This window comes from Epinephelus fuscoguttatus, linkage group LG12 (assembly GCF_011397635.1).
Source record: "Epinephelus fuscoguttatus linkage group LG12, E.fuscoguttatus.final_Chr_v1".
NCBI classification, from domain to species: Eukaryota; Metazoa; Chordata; class Actinopteri; order Perciformes; family Serranidae; genus Epinephelus; species Epinephelus fuscoguttatus.
The window spans coordinates 31,305,804-31,325,153 of NC_064763.1; the positions used below are offsets into that span (position 1 = coordinate 31,305,804).

General features: G+C 40.9%; 1 protein-coding gene across 1 annotated transcript; it reads right to left on the minus strand.

The window, feature by feature from the left end:
- Window positions 1-1,752: 1,752 nt before the first annotated feature.
- On the minus strand, window positions 1,753-19,295 carry LOC125898428 (lissencephaly-1 homolog B). Its single transcript, XM_049592223.1, has 11 exons — window positions 19,126-19,295; window positions 12,001-12,287; window positions 10,549-10,633; window positions 10,390-10,464; window positions 9,824-10,030; window positions 7,355-7,523; window positions 6,224-6,326; window positions 5,751-5,979; window positions 3,500-3,601; window positions 3,254-3,410; window positions 1,753-3,076 (listed from the first exon to the last, which is right to left on the minus strand). The coding sequence occupies exons 2-11, from the start codon at window positions 12,030-12,032 to the stop codon at window positions 3,003-3,005; spliced, it is 1,233 nt and encodes a 410-aa protein (XP_049448180.1). The 5' UTR covers window positions 12,033-12,287; window positions 19,126-19,295; the 3' UTR covers window positions 1,753-3,002.
- Between the last annotated feature and the right edge of the window lie 55 nt (window positions 19,296-19,350).

Below are 19,350 nucleotides of genomic sequence, written 5' to 3' on the forward strand. Positions count from 1 at the left end.
TGGCAGGTGGATGTAGGCCAATGTTTCTACTCCACTGCCTCTGCTGAGAAACAGGAGTTTCAGACTGAGACAGGTTTATTATCCTTTCATTAAGTCCCATGAAGCCACTTCTCACATCTCTGCACACTCATTTAGCACACAGCTTTCACTCCATCGTACTGTGCACCCATTGCCAACGTCCTTTTACTACATGAACCTTGTGCTGTACCTTGGACTCCTTTTTGGCACCTGCATTTGCCAATGCGCTTTACTGCACCACTCCCCGTTTCTCCACCCTCAAAGAACCTGCAGGACAGAGCAAGGTGTGGTGCTTGCACGCTTGCCATCCTGGCAACTGTTGCCAGGATACCACCGAGCACAGGGAGAGAGTAATTGCTGTGTGGGTGAGTGAGCAGGTGTGTGCGCGAGCTCAGAAGTAGGCTGGGGTACTGTACATAATTGATAAGGGGGCCTGAATCGTCCCTGTTGCCTCCTGATGTCTTTGCCTCCCCAGTGTGAGCTAGTAGTAAGTAACTGGGCTGTACCTGAGGAATAAATGTCAAAACTTATTACACTGTTCTCCCCACATTACACTTGACATTTTAAGTCCTGGCACCACACCTGCCTGTCCCCCCACTCATCTTTCATTTAAAAAAAAAAAAATACTACTAGGTCAGGACTGATCTGTTCTTCCTTTATCTGAATCAGTAACAGTGAGTCAGCCTCTGACCCTGCTTACACTGAAGTTACCCAAAGATGCCAAGAGGCCACAGCGTAGCTCCACAGCCTGATAGTTATACATAAATTATATTCCATATCTAGAGCAGCAGTTTTTTTAGTTTTTGTCTTGTGACCCATATCTTTCAAAACACATTATTTTGATGATTTTACACTGTCAGACCCAACTGTTTTATTAAATTCAACACTTAAGTTTGTGGGCTACAGCCTGTCACAGCACCACAACCAAAGAGTCTTTACAGTGACAGTAATGCTTGAGAATATGCTTACAGCTAAAGAAAAACAGGAAAGCATACCATATCAGGGTGGCAATTAAATGGGTCCTGGTAAGAATAAAAAATGTATTTAGATACATTTTTTTAGATATAGAAAGTTTGCTTGATTTCTATGTCCACGGCATCTACAGGCATCTGACACTTAAATGCAATGCTTATCATGACCCTTTCAAGATAAATTTTAACCAAACTGTTTTCTTAATCTGTATTGCAGGTAAGTGGTGTGTGTATTTAGTTCTGTGCAGAGGTAGGTTTTATGTAGGGTGTATGGTTATTAGAGTGAGTTAGGTCAATCTACATGTTGCCAACAGGTAAGTGCAAGTATAAAGTAAAAGGCAGTATGAGGTTCAGTGGTAGGTTAAATCATTTGTAACATCAGAGATGTGGACTTCAATGTAGAGGAGCTTGACTCATTTTAACAAAGATAAGTTGAAAGATGGATAAATCAAATTAGATGAAACATTTGTGGCAATTACAACTTCATAAATCTAAATGTAAGCCAATTTAAGGGCTACTGTTTATATAATTATATTTAAGACATTAAAACCTTTTAAATAACCTGCAGATACTCTGGTTTCCATGGTTACACAGCCCTTGCAAGCGTAGGTGCACTTGATGTATTTAACATGAGATGAACTGGGAGGTGTGCTGCGGTATCTGACCTCTCTATGAAACTTTGCCATGGTAAACTCTGTCAGACTCCCTGAAGTTTTCCTGCATCTCACCACCTTTCCTCAAAGAAAGCAGACAAACAGATCACTTATATTTACAGAATTTTATTTCATTATGTTGCAAACAATGACATCCAGATATATTGATACACAACTTTTACTGTGCGTGTATGTGCATTTGTGAGTGTATGTGTATGTGTGTGTAAAGAGAGCAGTGAGACCACAGAAAGCAGAATGAAAATCCCGTGTGAGGGAGCCCTCAATGGGTTAACAAGGCAGAGATAGCGAGCAAGAGGGCACTGGGCGATTTCTCTGGGGCGACATACACACACACAAACCTCATAAAAGGTGAGCAGACTTTTTCCTCTGTACAACACACTTTTGCTATGGGGCGTGTGCCTGTGCTCTCAGCAGCTTAGGGATCATTAAGGTCCTGTGAGTGTCTACTAGAAAGCAAGTTTGTTAAAAGAGATGAAGTAGTATGAATGAACACAGTGGGTGAGAAGCCTTGCCTCCTCTCTCTCTCCTCTGACCATCAGAGCAGAGATGGTGGAGAGATTCTCCTGTCATAATATACAAACACACACACACTCACACAATGTATACACACATGTACACGTGCACTCGCCCACAGAACCTCATGTGATTCAACTAGGGAGCTGCATCTTGCTTAATCTTTTCTTCCACTTGTTTTCATCTTCTCCTGGACAGCTTCCACTCATTCTCTTTTATGCTTACTTCCCTCACACCTTCTCTATCACCATCCACGCAGTGACAGACCACAACAATGGAGGCATGGAGTAAAACTAAACAAAACAAAACCTAAACCCCCTCAACAAGGGGTGCCATTGGTTTTCGTGCACTGTCAGTTAACTGGAATCCACCTGCGCCAGCACACAAGGATATTCACCCTTTGACCTGACAGGAAGTCATGACAACAGTATGCAAATTCGGCAAATTTAACAGTATACAATTTTTTTTGTTTGATTCACCATGCAAGGAATACTTCTTATCTTCTGAGTGTGTTTATGTGTCAGAGATTGCGTGACATTTATTAAGCGTACCCTACATCCAGAATAATTTACATAAAAGGACAATAGTCATCTTAATAGGGCTGGACCGATGTAGGGGAGGAGGGAGGGAGAGGGGAGTGGACGGGGGAGAAGGTAAAGCGCCATGGTCAACTATGGTTTGGAGTGCGAGAGGTGAAGGGCTGGGCTGGGTGTCAGGATAGAGGGAAGAGGGCTGAGGTGCAGGAGAGGGGTGGGGTAGAGTGGGCTTTAGGGCTGCTTTTAGAGTTGGGGGGGGGGGCAGGACAGGGTAAGAGATGGAGGCAGTCTCAGCGGCACTCCCAGACTTTGACTGTCTGATCGACGCTGCCTGTCACCACGTAGGGAGCAGTCTTGTGGAAATCTGCAAGAGAGGAAAACATTTGTTCAGGTACACTCCATTACAAATAAACTCAATAATTTAAACCACACAGCTGAAATTAGTTAAATGGGATGTACAAAGTGAGCTTTTCAGCGTGGGTTTAAGTTCAGAGCAGGTTAATGTTAAATGCTATTAATCTCAATAATCACTGTGTCTTACCCAAAGAGGTAACAAAGTGTTCATGGGCACACAGGGTCTTCATGCACCGTTTGTTCTTGTAGTCCCAGATCCTAATGGTTTTGTCATCAGCACAGCTCACTATGAATCTTCCTCCAGGATGAAACAATACCCCACGCACCCAGTTGTCGTGTCCCACCTGGAGAGACAAGAATAATTACCCACCGCTCCCCTCATTCATAAGCAGCAACAGAGACAGGCATAGAAATCATCACTGAGACTGCTCACCAGAGTCATAAGGCAGATGCCAATGCTGACATCCCACATCTTAATTGTTTTATCTCTGGATCCAGAAAGAAGGAAGGGGCCAGGTTTTCCACTCTTCTTGCTCTGCAAAACAGAGACACAGGGAAGATGTAAGAAACCAACTGACTACATAAAAGACAATACAGCAGTTTGGTTATTTTCATACTCTAGAGGCGTGGCAATGCCAGTCAGTCTGAATTAATTCTGACTTTTTATGTAGCACCAATATCACGTTCAAATCTTACTTTGTAAAATACTTTACTTTGTAACTAAATAATTACAAAACGAATCACATTACCATCAGCCTGTGCTTTGAGGTTTACTGCTAATTAGCAAACATTAGCATGCCAACAAACTAAAAGATTGTGAAGATGGTAAACATTATACCTGCTGAAAAGCATGTTAGCATACTGACATTAGCTTTCAGATCATGGCACAAAGGTAGAGCCGTAACGGTACATGTATTTGTGTCGAACCGTTCGGTACGCGACTTTCGGTTCGGCACGACCCTGTACCGAATTATTGGGCGCAGGATATTATTTTATTTTATTTTGTTTTATTTTAATTCCGTTTTTGCAAGCCGAACCATTTAAAATATCTAGTTCCCGGACAGACATAATTGAGTGACGCACCGAGTCCGGTAAATCTCCACTTTCACTTTGTGCATGGTGTGGGTTAAAATGAAAAAGAAAGTGACAAACACATAAGCCGTGAGCCTGCTCCGCCTCAAGCCAGTCGCGGCGCACCATACACCCGCCGCGAGCCGCTCAGCACTGCGGGCAGTCGGACTAATGGGATGTCGAACCAATGACATGGACCCCATGGCAAGTGAGCCTGACAAACCTGAAGACCCACCCGCAAACCTTAAGTCCTCCGTTCGGTAACACTTTGGTTTCAGGGTAAAATACGAAGATGGAAATAAACAAGTTGACAAGACAAAAGCAGTGTGCCGACACTGCAGAACAGCGGTCGGGTATGTACTTGGAAACACGTCTAACATGCTAACGCATCTAAAGCGACACCACCCGAGTTTGAACGCTAACCGGCACAGCTAGAAAAAGCAATCTGGTGCAAACTACGATATCGTCGTCGTTTATAAAGAAATAGCGTTCCCCTGAGCATCGCGCTAAAGAATAACCAATGCCATTGGAGTTGAGTAAAATTGTTTAAGCTGCACTTTAGATATAAGCATGTTTTGTTTACTGCACTTTAACAAAGTGGGAAAGCTAAGTAAGTTCCTAGTAAAACTGAATCTGAGCAGGCTTTAAAGCTGACCAGCTGCACTATACTTTTTATTTTAATTGAGTAAAACTGTTAAAGCAGAAATGTATATTTATATTTTTCATTCAAAAAATGTGTTAAAAAAAACAGCAGGATTTTATTTTTCACTTTTATATTTCTATTTTCATTCAAACAATGTGAAAAAGCAGGATTATATACATATTTGTTTCATTCAAAAATTGTGTAAAAAGAGTTAACTGCTGTGGTGGTACGTTTTAATAAGGTTACCAATAAGTAAAAGATATTTAATAGTTGTCTATTTTTTCATTACTGTACCGAAAAAAAAAACGAACCGTGACTTGTGTACCGAGGTACGTACTGAACTGAGATTTTTGTGTACCGTTACACCCCTACACAAAGGTGCTATAAGCTAAAAGCTAAGTACAGCCTCACAGGGCTGTTAGCATGTGAACAGACTGGGCTATAAACACAGATGCGGATATGTAAATGTGATGTTATTAAAAAGCTCACATAAGGTAAATATTATATGTATAAGTATATTTAATTCTTCTTCACACATCAGCTGTTAGTAACAAACAGATTAGTTTGCCTCTGAATTTCCAGACAGTAAAAACGTCTTTTTCCCCAACTTTGCCAGGTTCAGTTTTAATTACTGCAGAGCAAACAAACGTGACGTGAAAACCTGACCAATCACTGTAATCTGCTGAGCTAAGTCTGAAAGCCCCTGACTGCATCTAATCATTTGTGACAAACTAAATTACTAGTTAAGATTACCATCTTCACAAAAGGCTCACTGGCTTCAGTGAAATAGTGCTTCTTCTGTTGCAGTTTTATTTAATAAAAGTGCATTAATGTCTTATGAGGAAGTCATTACTTCAGAGCATATGGTTTGCCTTTGCTCTACACAATTGTGGGAAACCCTCCGGCTGAACCCAAACATACACAAACATCCTCTGTAGGTAAACGTAGATCCTGCAGCAGCTGTACATACCTCTGAGCCTGTGGCCTCCAGGATGGTGGGGTGAGCACTGTCAGGGGCCCAAGCGATACACTCTACCACATGTTCATGCTCCCGCAACTCAGCTTTGCACTCCTTCGAGGCGACCACCCAGACACGCACCGTCTGGTCGTTGGAGCAACTGGCGATCAACGAACCGTCCTGGTTGGGACGCACCATCCTCACCCACTCCCTGTGCCCTGTAAATGTCTTCACACAGTACCTGTAGATGGACACATTGGAAATTAATTAAATCATGAAAGAGCTGCTTTCAGCATAAATTAATTATGAACTAATGCAATGTTATCAGGGATAAAAATAAGACCATTAAAAGGGAGATGGAAAATATAAATTTCAGAGTATGGAAAACAAAGAAAAACCATGCTCAAAATGTGAAATTACATGAATCAAAATCTCTTTAAGAGCTTGTGGTTGTAAGACTTGAAACGAGACTCTCTCTCACTTACCCAGTGGCCACCTCCCACATCTTGATGGTCTTGTCTCTGGAGGCAGACACTATGTGGTCACCATTTGGCATGATGGCTACAGATGACACGTTGTGATCGTGGCCTGGACGACACAGTCAAGAGTTCAGTTGTGTAAATGGTCTGAGTTCATGTCAATACTTAAACCACCAAGCCAGATGTGCCCAAAGTCACAGTGCCCAAAAGCATTTGAGATTTCTAAAATAAAGCTAACCCTTCATTAGAAAACACTTGGTGTTCAGTTTCTAAAAATGACTAAAACCCACAATCAGAAAAGTCATTTAAACTCATTTCCACTGAAATATAGCTTATAGGTTTGGGGACCGAAACTCAGCACCACTACGGCACCAGTTCCTATATGACCAGTGCCTACTGGACCAAATCACAACGCAGATTTTGGAGCCAGATTGTGTGCATAGCAAGTGTGCAGTTGAAAGAGAGAGAAAGCAAGTGTGTGATGGTGACGCGTGACAGTGACACTGTGGTGACCTGAGCAGAGAGTATGAAACCAAATGTAGCAGTGCAATGTGTGTAGAGTTTAGGCGAATTGTCAGTGAATAAATGCTACAACTCCTCAAGACCCAAGCCAAGTTCCCCTCTCTTGCTTGTTACTTCCTGATTAAAGTGAAGGGGGTTAGCCCCGACGTTAGCAACTGAAGATAGTCTCCCAATGGAAACTGACAAGGCTCACTTAATGTGAGGTGGTATCATTAATCATTATTAAATCTGACACCATCCAGAACTGTTTTAAAAGTATTATTTTAACACTGGCATCAGAAAAAAAAACTATACCTAACCCTAGCAGCTACATAGATGTTTTCCCTAATTTTATTGTGAATCCTCTTATCATGAGCCCCTGATAAATGTGCAGGCCTGTAGAACTGAAACAGTCTCTACAAACTAAAATACTTGTGAACCCAATTATATTAATTTCCTGCATCCATTTATAAACACATTTATTTAGCATAAATAGGCCATATAAAATAATAATTAAGTACTTAAGAAACTGTAATATTTCTAAATAAGACTGCATATAGCATAAGTTGTTTTGTGTATTCGCTACACAGGTGCTCTTGTACTGTAACTATTGTTATCTCTGGAAATATCTCTTACCATGCATTGTTCGGATGCACTCGAACCCCTGAAAGTCCCAAAGTTTGATGCTCATGTCAGCTGAACAGGAAGCCAGAAGCTTTCCTGTCTGGTCAAAGGAGATGTCCTGCACAGAGTCTGTGTGGCCCTTCAGGGTTCGCTCAAAGTCTCCTGCCTCATAGTCCCACACCTAAAATCACAGACACAGAAAGCACTAGTCAGTCAGGGAGGCAATTCAGTCTGACCTAATTATCAAACACAGATGTTTATCTTGGCTCAAAATCAAATGTGACTACAACATTGCTGATTTTGGTCAACTTAATGAAATCTAGTAGCCTAACAGCAAAAATTCCAATATTGACATATTGACGTCATTTTAAGGGTCAAGTTATTGTGACTGTAAAATCAGATTACTTTTATTTCCCACATTCAACAGGCAGGATGGGGTGCAGGTTAAATAATGTGTTGTGACATTAAAGACATGTAGGTTAAACTGTTTAAACAAAGTTTAAATGATTGAGAATCTCCTTTCAAATAAAATCAGGTTGTATAAATGAAAATCTGCTGACAGTGTTTAATCAATAAACAGGCTGATAAGGAGAGAAGAAGGATAAGTTTAAAGAGAAACAGATTTGCATGTTTCCCAAGGTGCTCTGCTCTGGGAGTGTTGCCTCTGACAACACGAGCATCAGCCCATCTCCACATAGATGAGCAGTGACAAAGCAGAAAAAAGAAAGTGAGGAAGGAAAGGAAGCGGAGAGGGAGGGAGGGAGGAGAGTAAAGGGAGGAGGCGGGGGGGGGTGAAAAGCGTGTTGAAGCAAAAGCACTGAGGATAAAAAGGGAGAGCAGCCTCAGATCTGCAGTACAGCTTTGATCTGAAGGGTCAGAGCTGCAGAGGCTATGTTGTGGCGTGCTGAAACGCTCTCTGATTTAGCTTCTAAATGCTGCTGCACGCGGCCATCGATTTAATATTCCTGCTAGAGACACATTTTCAAAGCAGTGAACCCCCTAGAAACGACATGTCAAAGATATTACATTATGTGAACATAAGAAAAGCAAAAGGGGTTTGATAGCTCCAGGGAGTACACATGGGACCTCTTAATAGATAAATTGATGTATAATACATTAATGTAATAATGCTGTTGCTTCTCATCATTGACAGATGTTTTAGAGCACTGTTATAGTAGGTCAAGACTGTGCTGCCCCCTTAGTTTTCTTAAAATTGTGTCTGTTTCTCTTCACAATCTAATAAAAAAAAGTAGGGATGCACCGAATATTCAGTAACCGAATATATTCAGCCGAATATTGCAAAAAAAAAAAAAAAAAACCCCACACATTCGGTATTCGGTGGAATAAGTTAAACGCAAGGCCAAATAATAGTGGCGTGTTTTGATAACGCAATCAAACAGCGTGCCGTGACGGTCCGAATAAAACGTCGGCAGTGCGGCGATCCGTCCGTTACGGCACTCGCATTTGCGACTAAAAATAGTTTTGAGCGAGCAAAATAGGCTTAAATCATTCAGCACGCTGTGCGAGCAGCCTACAGATTTCAACCACCAGCAGAAACGAAAGGCGAATCCCACCTGTTGTGGGTTGAACGGGGGTCACAGACACAGACAGTAATGTATTCCTGTCAAATACGGCGGCCATCGGCTTACCGGGCGACGGAGAAGTCGGCTCCAATAATATCCTCTTCTTGGCATCATGACTGCCCAGAAGTACCTGAACAGCCGAGCCAGCCGAACACAGACCGTACGTGATGTGTCAGAGGAGAAACGAGCCGTTCACGGCCCACAAACCTCACCGCACTTTAGGGACTGTTCTTTACTTATGAAGGAACTTGTCAGGGGAGGAGGGTGGCTGGTTCATTCTTATTTTATTTATTTATTTTATTTTGATCCCCCCTATGTTAATCACTGATTGATGCTGTTTTTGAAGTATGAATAAGTCAATAAGTAATTTATTCCATTGAAATATCATTGATGTATTATAGAAAAGTGATTTATCTTTTTATAAATGACAAAAGGCACATCTGCCTCATTTTCGCTGTGGTATCGTGATACTACTCAGAACCATGATATTTTCATTGGTATCGTACAGTGGGTCCCAATTTTGGTACCGACAACACTAATCTGGAGGGGGTTCATCTGCAAAAACTAATGAAAAACTAAACAACGATATTCGGTATTCAGCCAAGCGCTTAATATTATTCGGCTTCGGCCACAAATTTTCATTTCAGTGCATCCCTAAAAAAAGCCCCACAATACACTCTTGTGTCTGTGGAAACTGTCAAAAAGATATTGATCCTTCTAGAGGCTGCAGTGATGTCAACTGTATTTAATCAGATGGACAAAAATGAATATGATACGATGCATAAAGTGAAGATTTGTGGCAGGGATGTTGTATTGGATTGCATCAGACGTAGCTGGCTGTATAAACTGACATCTTAGTGCGTAAACCCTGTTTATAAACACACACACACACACACACCTTGATGGTAGCATCCTCGGAGGCTGTGACCATGACAGAGAAGACAGGGTGGAATATAACTCGTGTGACCGGAGCGCGGTGCCCGCTCAGGGCATATCTCTCTGGGGGACGGGGGATCCACTCCTTGGGGTCTCTCTTCTGACCCACAGGTCCTCCATGTGTCATCTCCTCCTTCGCCTCATTCAACTTTGACTCCAGCTCCATCACCTGAGGCAGACCGGGAAGTTAAGAAGAAGAGTCAGAAGACAGGTAACAATTTTATGTTATCATGCCGTCCATCTGGCAGCTTAGCTTTCTAAAAAGCTGATATAAAGGTGTTTTTGTATCTACTTTTACAGGGTTTCCCCCTCATTCATGTATTTATGGCAGCCACCCAAAGATTAAAATATCTGCAGCTATTTTTGGAACTGGACCATTCATTAGGTGCACTTTTACAGGTTATTGTCTATATGACACCTACACACCAACAAAATTAGTCTGCCTGACACATTTGAAATGTTCAGCATTTATCAAACATCCCAGGCAAATTTAAAATACACTATGAGCAAGCACCAGACAAGCCTTACCTTCTTCTGTAATCTTATGACTGAAGTCCATTTCTTTTCCAAAAGCCCTGCATACTTTTTATCTACCTCTTCATTCTATGAATGGAGAAAAGACAAGACACTGAGAAAGGGATCCACATTCTTTTTTTTTGACATTTGTGTGCACCAGTCTCATCTTACCATATCTATCTCTGCCTCTTTCTTGAAGGTGGAATAGGCCTCCTCATATCCATTGGAACGGAGATAGTCAGCTATAGCTCGGTTTCTGACAAAAAGTGGAATTAAACAGATTTTTTTTAAAAAAGATTTCAAGTGTTACCTCGACATTAATCACAGGTTTGGTCCTCACAGATGGTAGCATACAACCTCTGTCAATATCAGTGGTCAGTCTAACTGTAATTTCATTTGATTAGGCCCAAATTTGTGCTGAATTGATTACATGTCAATTAAGTCAAAGTGGGAATGTCATTTATTAGATATCAGCTCCACCTTAACAGATATGCTGGTTCCTCCTTAAAGAGAGGAGACCACACCCTGTCTAACAGATGGGAGCAATGGGATTCAAATTTCACAGTTCTACCTCAAATGTCAGCAAATTTGAGTAAGTGCCATAAAAAAAATAAAAAAAAATCACAATCCTTCAGTGAAGAAAACGAAACATGAGGACCGAATCACTGGGAAACTGTGTTTTGTGCTGCTATGGAAACCAAAGACTGCCACAAAGAGAGAGCACCGAGTGTGGACGATGAAAGGACAGGGCAGCCACAAGCACATGGAAAGAAAAATTTAAAACACACGTATGGACTTACACACAAATACACACAGACATACACACAGAGTTAAATAAATGACCGGGACAGCTCTTGTACGAGATGAAGAGTGAATATTTCATGAGTAACTGTGCTAAATTTAGGCTGCAGCTTCAAGGCCACTTTGAATGTCTGATAATTGTAGTCCTGTCTGTTACAGACTTTGAACATTAGGGTGGCACTGGCAGCAGGATTTCCCTTAATTTTCCCAATCAAATCCTTTTTAAAACTAATCAGACAATAAGCCGTCCAGATCTTTTTAGGCAACAGGGGTAACCTCCATGATAATATCGTGAAATATCTGATGTTTTGTGCTGTCTGCACTGGGGTGTAGTGAACTGTGGTGCATACCGTACAATCAGCCAGGCACAGAGCCTCTCACATTAACCAGCCATCATTTTAAGTTTCTCCTCCTTCCCCATCCCCCTCACTACTTTGCCCTGTCATGTGGGTTATGAAATATTTACTAAGTAGCTATCAAATGAAGCACCTAAAAGCTTGCACCTCTTCACATTTCCTCAATAATCACACATTCTTGTAAAGCTATGCACTTTTACGCAACACCTGCATTATCCTCTTCTGAATGACCTAGCCCAAACAGCTAAACATAATCCACTGCTTTCTATCAAGAGGGGAAAGCATGTGATGTACATCTGTGCCTCTCAAACTTCGAGGTATTGCTAAAAAGCCTTTATAAACACACTCTAAAATGCACATGCACTTTTTCATGAGCACTGCATGTGTGTTCATCTGCATGTCTGTTCTTGTTTGCATGTGTAATGAGCCTGCACACACACACACATATTTACATCCAGGCACTCACAGTTCATCTCTTTGTCTCTGTGACAGCACCATGGTGGCTGCTGTTCTCTCCCTCTTGGGGGAGGTGAGGATGAGGTGAGGTGCTGAGGGAGTCTGTCTGGGAAGTTTGTGGTGGGTAGGTGTCCGATCCCTCTGTGATGTTCTTCCTTCAGAGACTGGGGGGTGGCGAAAAGTGTGCCACGCAGAGAGAGGTGAACTGGAGATGCAGCTGTCAATCAACTGTTGGGACGAAGCTCCACGAGCATTCACTGGCCCAAGTGTTACTCACTGATCAGGCGTGCCCAGCACCTGATGAAGACAGAAGGAAGAGAAAAGTGAGTAAAAGAAAAACAGGAAAAGTGACAACTGGATGAATAAAGCAGAGGCAGAAAAAACATAGACTAACATATAATTAACAATACTAGGAAGTATGAAAAAAGCCATCTTAGGGGCTTTTTGTCATCCTCCTGTTCATTTATGCACTGATGCATCTATCTTAGTATCATGTATATTAAGAAATATTTGATGTACAACTTAAGACTGGACTACCAACTCTCTTCCTCCTGCACAAATGATCTGAACCTCTGGATGTTGCATAAGCAAAAGACAATTTTTAAGATAGCAGGCTAGCAGCTGATCCTTTGTTCTCATTATCGTATCAAAAGTGTAATCTTTAGGCTTCATCAAGTATACCAATAGAAGTTTAAAACATATTTTCTTGTTTATGTTTTTAATCTGAATTTTGGGACAATATGACCATCTCAGTAAAAGAGCATAGATCATCAACAGCACACGCTGACAAATCAAAACACCCCCATTCGATGATTGTAAAGCTAATAAGACTACTCACTTCCTGAGCTTCAACACTGCTGGCACCTGGGGCCACAATAGCACTAAGCTGCTTAGCGGCTAGACCAGACAACCTAGAGTGTGTGTGTGTGTGTGTGTGTGTGTGTGTGTGTGTGTGTGTGTGTGTGTGTGTTTCTAAGTGATAGAGACCACAAGTCCTCCATACAGCTGACAGTGCAATGTAAAGAAGGGACGGGACGGTGGCTAACAGGATTAACCCCCGACACAGCGAGAGGACCTTGACAGCAAGCCGTCCTTGTCTATATTGTCTGGTGCATCGTTCTGGTCCGTTTCACAGTCCGTGTCCAGCTGCTAATTCCAAACACAAAAGACTCCTTCAACAAAATAAACAAAAGAATGATACTCAATTGGAAACTGGTCATAACATTTACAATTTTTCCTCTTGTATCTCCCTACTTCACAGAGGAGCACCTGAGCAGTTCCTCTCAGTGAAAGCCCGGCAGCCGCAGCAGACAACAAAACATTTACCCAGGGACGCATCTGAAGTGTCCTAGAAAGAACCCTCTTCACTCCTGCCTGCAAACATGACGAGCGCTCTGAGCTGACAGGACAGAGCTAATGATTTTAGCTGAACAGCACTCTCAGCGTGGTTCAAAAATAGCCATTTGACCAAACAGACCAACCTCCCAACTATTACGTAACCAAGACAATCTCGGTAGCTTCTGCACCTGCCCGAGATTGCTGAGCTTCACCCGCAACTGTGTTTGAGAGAGATGTTTTAAAGGAAAACATAGAAAATGAACAAGTAACTGTGTGAGACCTGGTCTTAGTCTGTACAAAATATTGAACTCTTGCAAGAGTCGTCCAGTTATTGCACTGAAAGACGAAGGCACAGTTTATCTAGGCTCTGTGCTCAACAGTGAAAACGTGGTCAGAGTCATAAATCAAGAGGAAAGGTTCAAGGTCCCGTCTATGTATCAAGCTTATCAAAATGATGTAATGTAAAGGGGTTTGTTTACAACATGCATGATCATCATAACACCCAGTTCATTCCTCCTAAAATGCAACGATTGCTCTAAATGAATTGCGCACAGATTCTACCAAAGGAAGAGGAAAGCCAAAAGGTTTGCAATGTTATCATACAATATGCATCTCGTCATGTATAGACACTGTGTGTGGTCACTTCCTGGTGGAATATTTTGACTTAGGACTTCAACCTCTGGATAAGCTTTATTATTTCAGTATTAAGTCGGAAATTTCACCTCTCTGTCACACAAGAAGCCTTTTGACAACATCACAGATGAGATGGTCAGGAGTTTGGCTTTGAAAGACAGTAGCTCTGAAAAATAACTGTCGATGATTTTGATAACTAAATAACCTTTTAAGTCAGTTTAAAGTGGGGATGACCCTGTGAAATCCTTCTGGTCCTGAGTCCTTTATTAATGGAGATCTGCTGATACACAGTCCAACCTGACACTTACATTTACCTACATGTTGATAATGTATCTGACACACTGAAAATGCTGTAGCCTTTTATAATCAGCCCAATTAATTTTACAGCGGTTAGGCTACTTCATTCAAACACCAAAGATCCTGTTCAAGATTATAAAGCAAATCAGCTTTTATTGTCAATGTGATATGAATGAAAATTAAACTGTGAGAATGCAACTCCAGAAACTGATGTAATACGATCAGCTATAGAGATTCTGTGTTGGAGTTGGGAACTATGGAAACACACATTTGCACTGTGGTGTTACCAAGTGATGAGTGTTTTACCTCTTAACAATCTTTGGTTGAGTACAGACGGCTTGCAAAGAGCACACAAACCCAATAACAAACAAGTTTAATTTTGGCCTAACATGATGGCATTAACAGCATGGTATGTCATTTGAACTAGTGAAAGTAATGATCAGTGCTGGCTCAGTGGGAAGTTACCACCTGAATCTTTTGTACCTTGATCATTGCTAATCAGAGAAGAGAGATAACAGCTTTGTTAGCATCAGATTGTAACAAATCCATGTAGTTACATCATGAATGTACAGAGAAGAATTATATTAGAGGTGTGTACTGCCAATCCGAGTGTCAGGAGAGTCTATCACCAGTGTCACCAAATAACTTTCATAGTTAGAAACTGTATTTTCACTCACATATAGAGCATAATGGTCGGCTGAAATTGACAAATTATAGTAGAGTACATTAAAGAAAGGATCCGATTTTTATCTGCTTTATAATAGCCAATAACAACACAGAGTTTTAAGGTTTTCATGGGATTAAAACTAATCACAAATGCCTGACAAGTGTTTCCAAAATACAGCAGCTATAAAATTATAGCCTAGTGGCAGGGAGAGTATACCCCCACCTGAAGGGCCTCAGTTTGATCTCTAGTATGGTCATCTGATAAAGCAGTTCCTTCAGCAAAGAACTGTACCATGACCAGGGTAACAAAGGGAAAAGACAGTTTTTCTTCTGCAGTACATGACAAATCATTCTTCAAAAAGAAAAAAAATAATTCAACACATGATGCATCTCTGTCCTGATTTTTGAGCTAGAGAACTTCTGTATAAAGTAGCATTTTCACGATACTGGAATTTCTAACTTCGACACAGTATCTTGAAAAATATCAGTATTCAACTCCATTTTAATACCACAGGGAAAATTGACATTGGGGGCATACAATTTAAAATTTGTATTAAAAGATTAATTTAACAAGGCTTTATCATGACAATGACAACTTTTCTTTTCTTAGTTCGTAGCAGAGAACAGCAAAATGACTGTACTATACATTAATAACAAGGGAGTAAGAAAGTGCAGCTGGTACTGGTGTATCAGTACTGTGGAAAATGAGTCTTGAAACCAAACCAACAGAAATGCTAAGAATCGATATGTATTGATGAATCAATATATTTGACAACACTGACATAAAGTATAACAGGAACTCATTCTATGGAAATACCAGTAGAAACCTGCAGTTCCTATTATGTACAGCAGATGAAAAGCCACTGACACTCAGCAAAATACTCTACCGATACTGGGATGGCAACCTCCAAACAGGGCTGGGCAAAAACTAAATATGACTGTTGATCAACTTTCTGTTCTTACAGTAATATGATTTAGGTAAATAAAAGCATCAGATCGGATACAGAAACCCAATATTAATATTAAGCACCCTGAACTAGATTAGGGTAAAAAAAAACTTGATAGGGGCATCCTGGAGAAAAATATTATCAAATTCACATTTAAGCTACAATAATGCATTTAAGACAGAAAACAAGCCTATCTCAATAATGTGACAGACTACATGTGTCCATGTGAAGGCCAATAAGAGCACAGGCAGCATGACCAACACATTTTATTTCCTGAAACTGAAGAAAACGTAAGCATCACTGGGAGACGGAGCAGCCTCCATGTCTCTGCGTCCACTCATAATCACAACACACCTAACAACTTCAATGCCTCGCCTGCTCTCTTAAGAACCATCAAATGTTCTTGGTTTAAACTGTGATATGATGTAATTGTAAAAAGGTGAACAGATCACCTGATTAAGCTCCCAGTAGGCTACAATAAAATATCAGACTATGACATCAACAATGCCTCATCTGTCTTTCTCGGAGACAGAAATTTTGAGCCCTGATCAGTAAGACAAGCAGCGTGTTCAACTGTGATGTGACACAGACGAAACCACTCTTCCCCCATGTGAACAACAGTTATCAATCCTGGTATAAATGCAGCAACATTCTCTAAAATTATGCAGAAATTTATTTGTAAATATAATGGTGTGATCCTCATATGACAAAGACATTTTGACTCCATCTACAGGGCTCTCCTCAGGATTTTTGATCATGATGGTGGACTGTGAAGATTTGCTTTCTGAGTTACATATCGTTATAAACTGTATGGCTTTAGGTTGTTTGACTGTTCGTTAAATAAAGTAAGTAAGTGGAGCAGCACTGCTCCAGGATATGATTGCTTTCATCTTTATTTAATCTATCAATAATTTTAATAATTTTATAACTGTCAAAAAGGTCCATCAGCTTCCTAAAGCCAAAAGTGACATCTTCACATTTTTTGTTATGTCCCAGTAACAGTCCAGAATTCAAAGCTATTCACGATTCAATATGAAACACACGTTATGAAACAAAACAAAACATAACAAAAATGAAAATCAACAAATCCTCACACTGGAGAAGCTGCAATAACAGATTGTCATTCTCACTTGATAATTGACTCAAACGATCAATTAATAAAAACTGTTGCTGCTTTATTTCCTGCCTTGCCCATGAGGTATACATGTCCTGACTCACTGTTAAGAATCAATTATCAAGTCTCAAGTCAAAACTGCCTTAATGAATTACAAATGTTTCCAGTTGCAGTATTACTTCTTAATTACCAAAGAAGTAGCACTGAATTTAGAAGCAAATTAAAGTCAGTCTAACAAAACAAATAAGCAATGAAACCAGCCACAGGCATTAAATCTGGCTGCACATCCAGCTTTCAGTCATCATGCTCTGTTTGTGTCAAGCTGTTGTACAATGCCACTCCTTATGGGTGACCTTCAGGCCAAACAGGTCTCTGCTGGCACAAACTGAACCATAACAGCAACATTTGATTACAAATCAAACATCAAGGTACATCATTATATCACTATTTTCCCCGGTAACTGGCAGCCTCAACTACTTCATTACACTTGTTTTATCTAATGATGTCTCCCCATGGCAAGATATTACAATATCAGTCTACTCAACAATAAAACACTCATGTTTAAAAGTTATTCAGCCTTAATCTTGAACACACTGCACGTGTTATCAAAGGTAGCGTACAAGATTTCAATGTGACAAGACAGTGACATAATGTTGAAACCGCTTTGGCAGGATTTCAAAACACAATACCAATAATTTTCTATTTTCAAATTAATAGGTATTGCACTTTTATAATTGTAGTTCTGCTCATATAGAGGAGTAAAATACTAAATGGGGATGCAGGATGAAATGTAGCAGAAATTAATTATTCGCTGCCCTTTTATCAACATCTTATTGAACTTAAAGCATGAAATAGGTCAAAACCTAGAGATACAGGAGAAAATATATATCGATAAAGATAAAATATCTACAAATAAAGATGGATCTTTGCAGCCTGAAAGGTTCATAACCATTTCTATAGACATAGGCCCTCATATTTAATGCTGTGCAATAGCAGCTACTGGGCAATCACTAGTCATCCAATTCGCTAGCAAACTTAGCTCATGAAGCAGTTTTGTATATCCCAAGTAAAATCTGTACAGCCTATTTAATTATCAGTATGCCGTACAGATCGTTGTTAAGTCTCCACCCTGATGGTGATGCCTCAAACCTTGGTAGATTACCTTAGGGGCGCATGCAGAATGCATTAAAACAATCCAAATCGGGTAAAGACTGCTTTAATATATTGGAGAATGGTAATGAGTACAAAATCTGGCTCGAGTGACGTCTTTCCAAGCTTCGATGGCCACAAGGGCAAAGTTGCAGCAGTGGCTCAGCAACGCCCTTTCTAGCTAACGTTAGCTTAGCACGATAACGTAGACGTTAACTGGAGCTGTCAGTTCGAGCAGACTGGATTTACACTACCACACAGCCAAAACACACAAAGGGCGTTGGTCTACGTCAACAAGTAGCTGAGCAACACAGACCTTTGCTGAAAATAAAACATCAGTTACCAGTTACAATTAACGTGGAATGATTTGTATCCCAAGTTTAATTACAGAGCTAACGTTATTCCCCAGTTGCGTTACAAGACAACACTGGTTTAACTGTTTGAATTGTAGTACAATGTTATTCACAAAAATCACGATGCTTCCACAATAAATGAGGTAAATAATCAGCATTTAATTTATGCATTTGTTAGCAACATCAGAGTATTTGCACCGGGCTGTTGAAAATATGGCAGCAAGCTGACAACACCTGAGTTAGCTTAGCCGGCTAATGTACCACGTTAGCTCATCCCCAAAGAACTTCCATAAATAGACGTAGCTAACGTTAGCCGAATGTTTAGCTAGGTTTCACAACAAGTGCCTCGATACAAATCAGGCCTTGACCTAGAAGCACCAAACGGGTCTTGAGATGACAACTACATTCAACATAGTTGAATTATATCACCGTTGGATTATCTTGACGTTCACTCTCGAAATCGATGTTCCTGTGAATGCCAACTTTGCCACTTAGCTTAGCCTAGCTTTCGGCCTCTCCGCCATTTTGAGATCGGAACTGGGAAGCGCAGACACTGCAGGCAATTCGTCGTCAAAAATAACAAGTCTTTCCAAGTGCCAAAACAAAAATGTAGCCGCGTGTAAAAACAGCTAACTCACCCTCTGACAAATGGCCATTCTCGTATCCCCTTGACTGGTCTAAGCCTGCGATGGTAAGCCCTGGTTCTGAGGTGGTACTGTGACTTTTCACATCACCCGGCACGGTCGGTCAGATTTTTTCTCCTCTTTGGTACCACCGCATTCGCCCGGCCCCAGCTAACGGTCGCGATTGGACATCGGCTGCGCGCACGTTGAGGTGAGCGGAGGCGCGCAGCGTGCACAGCT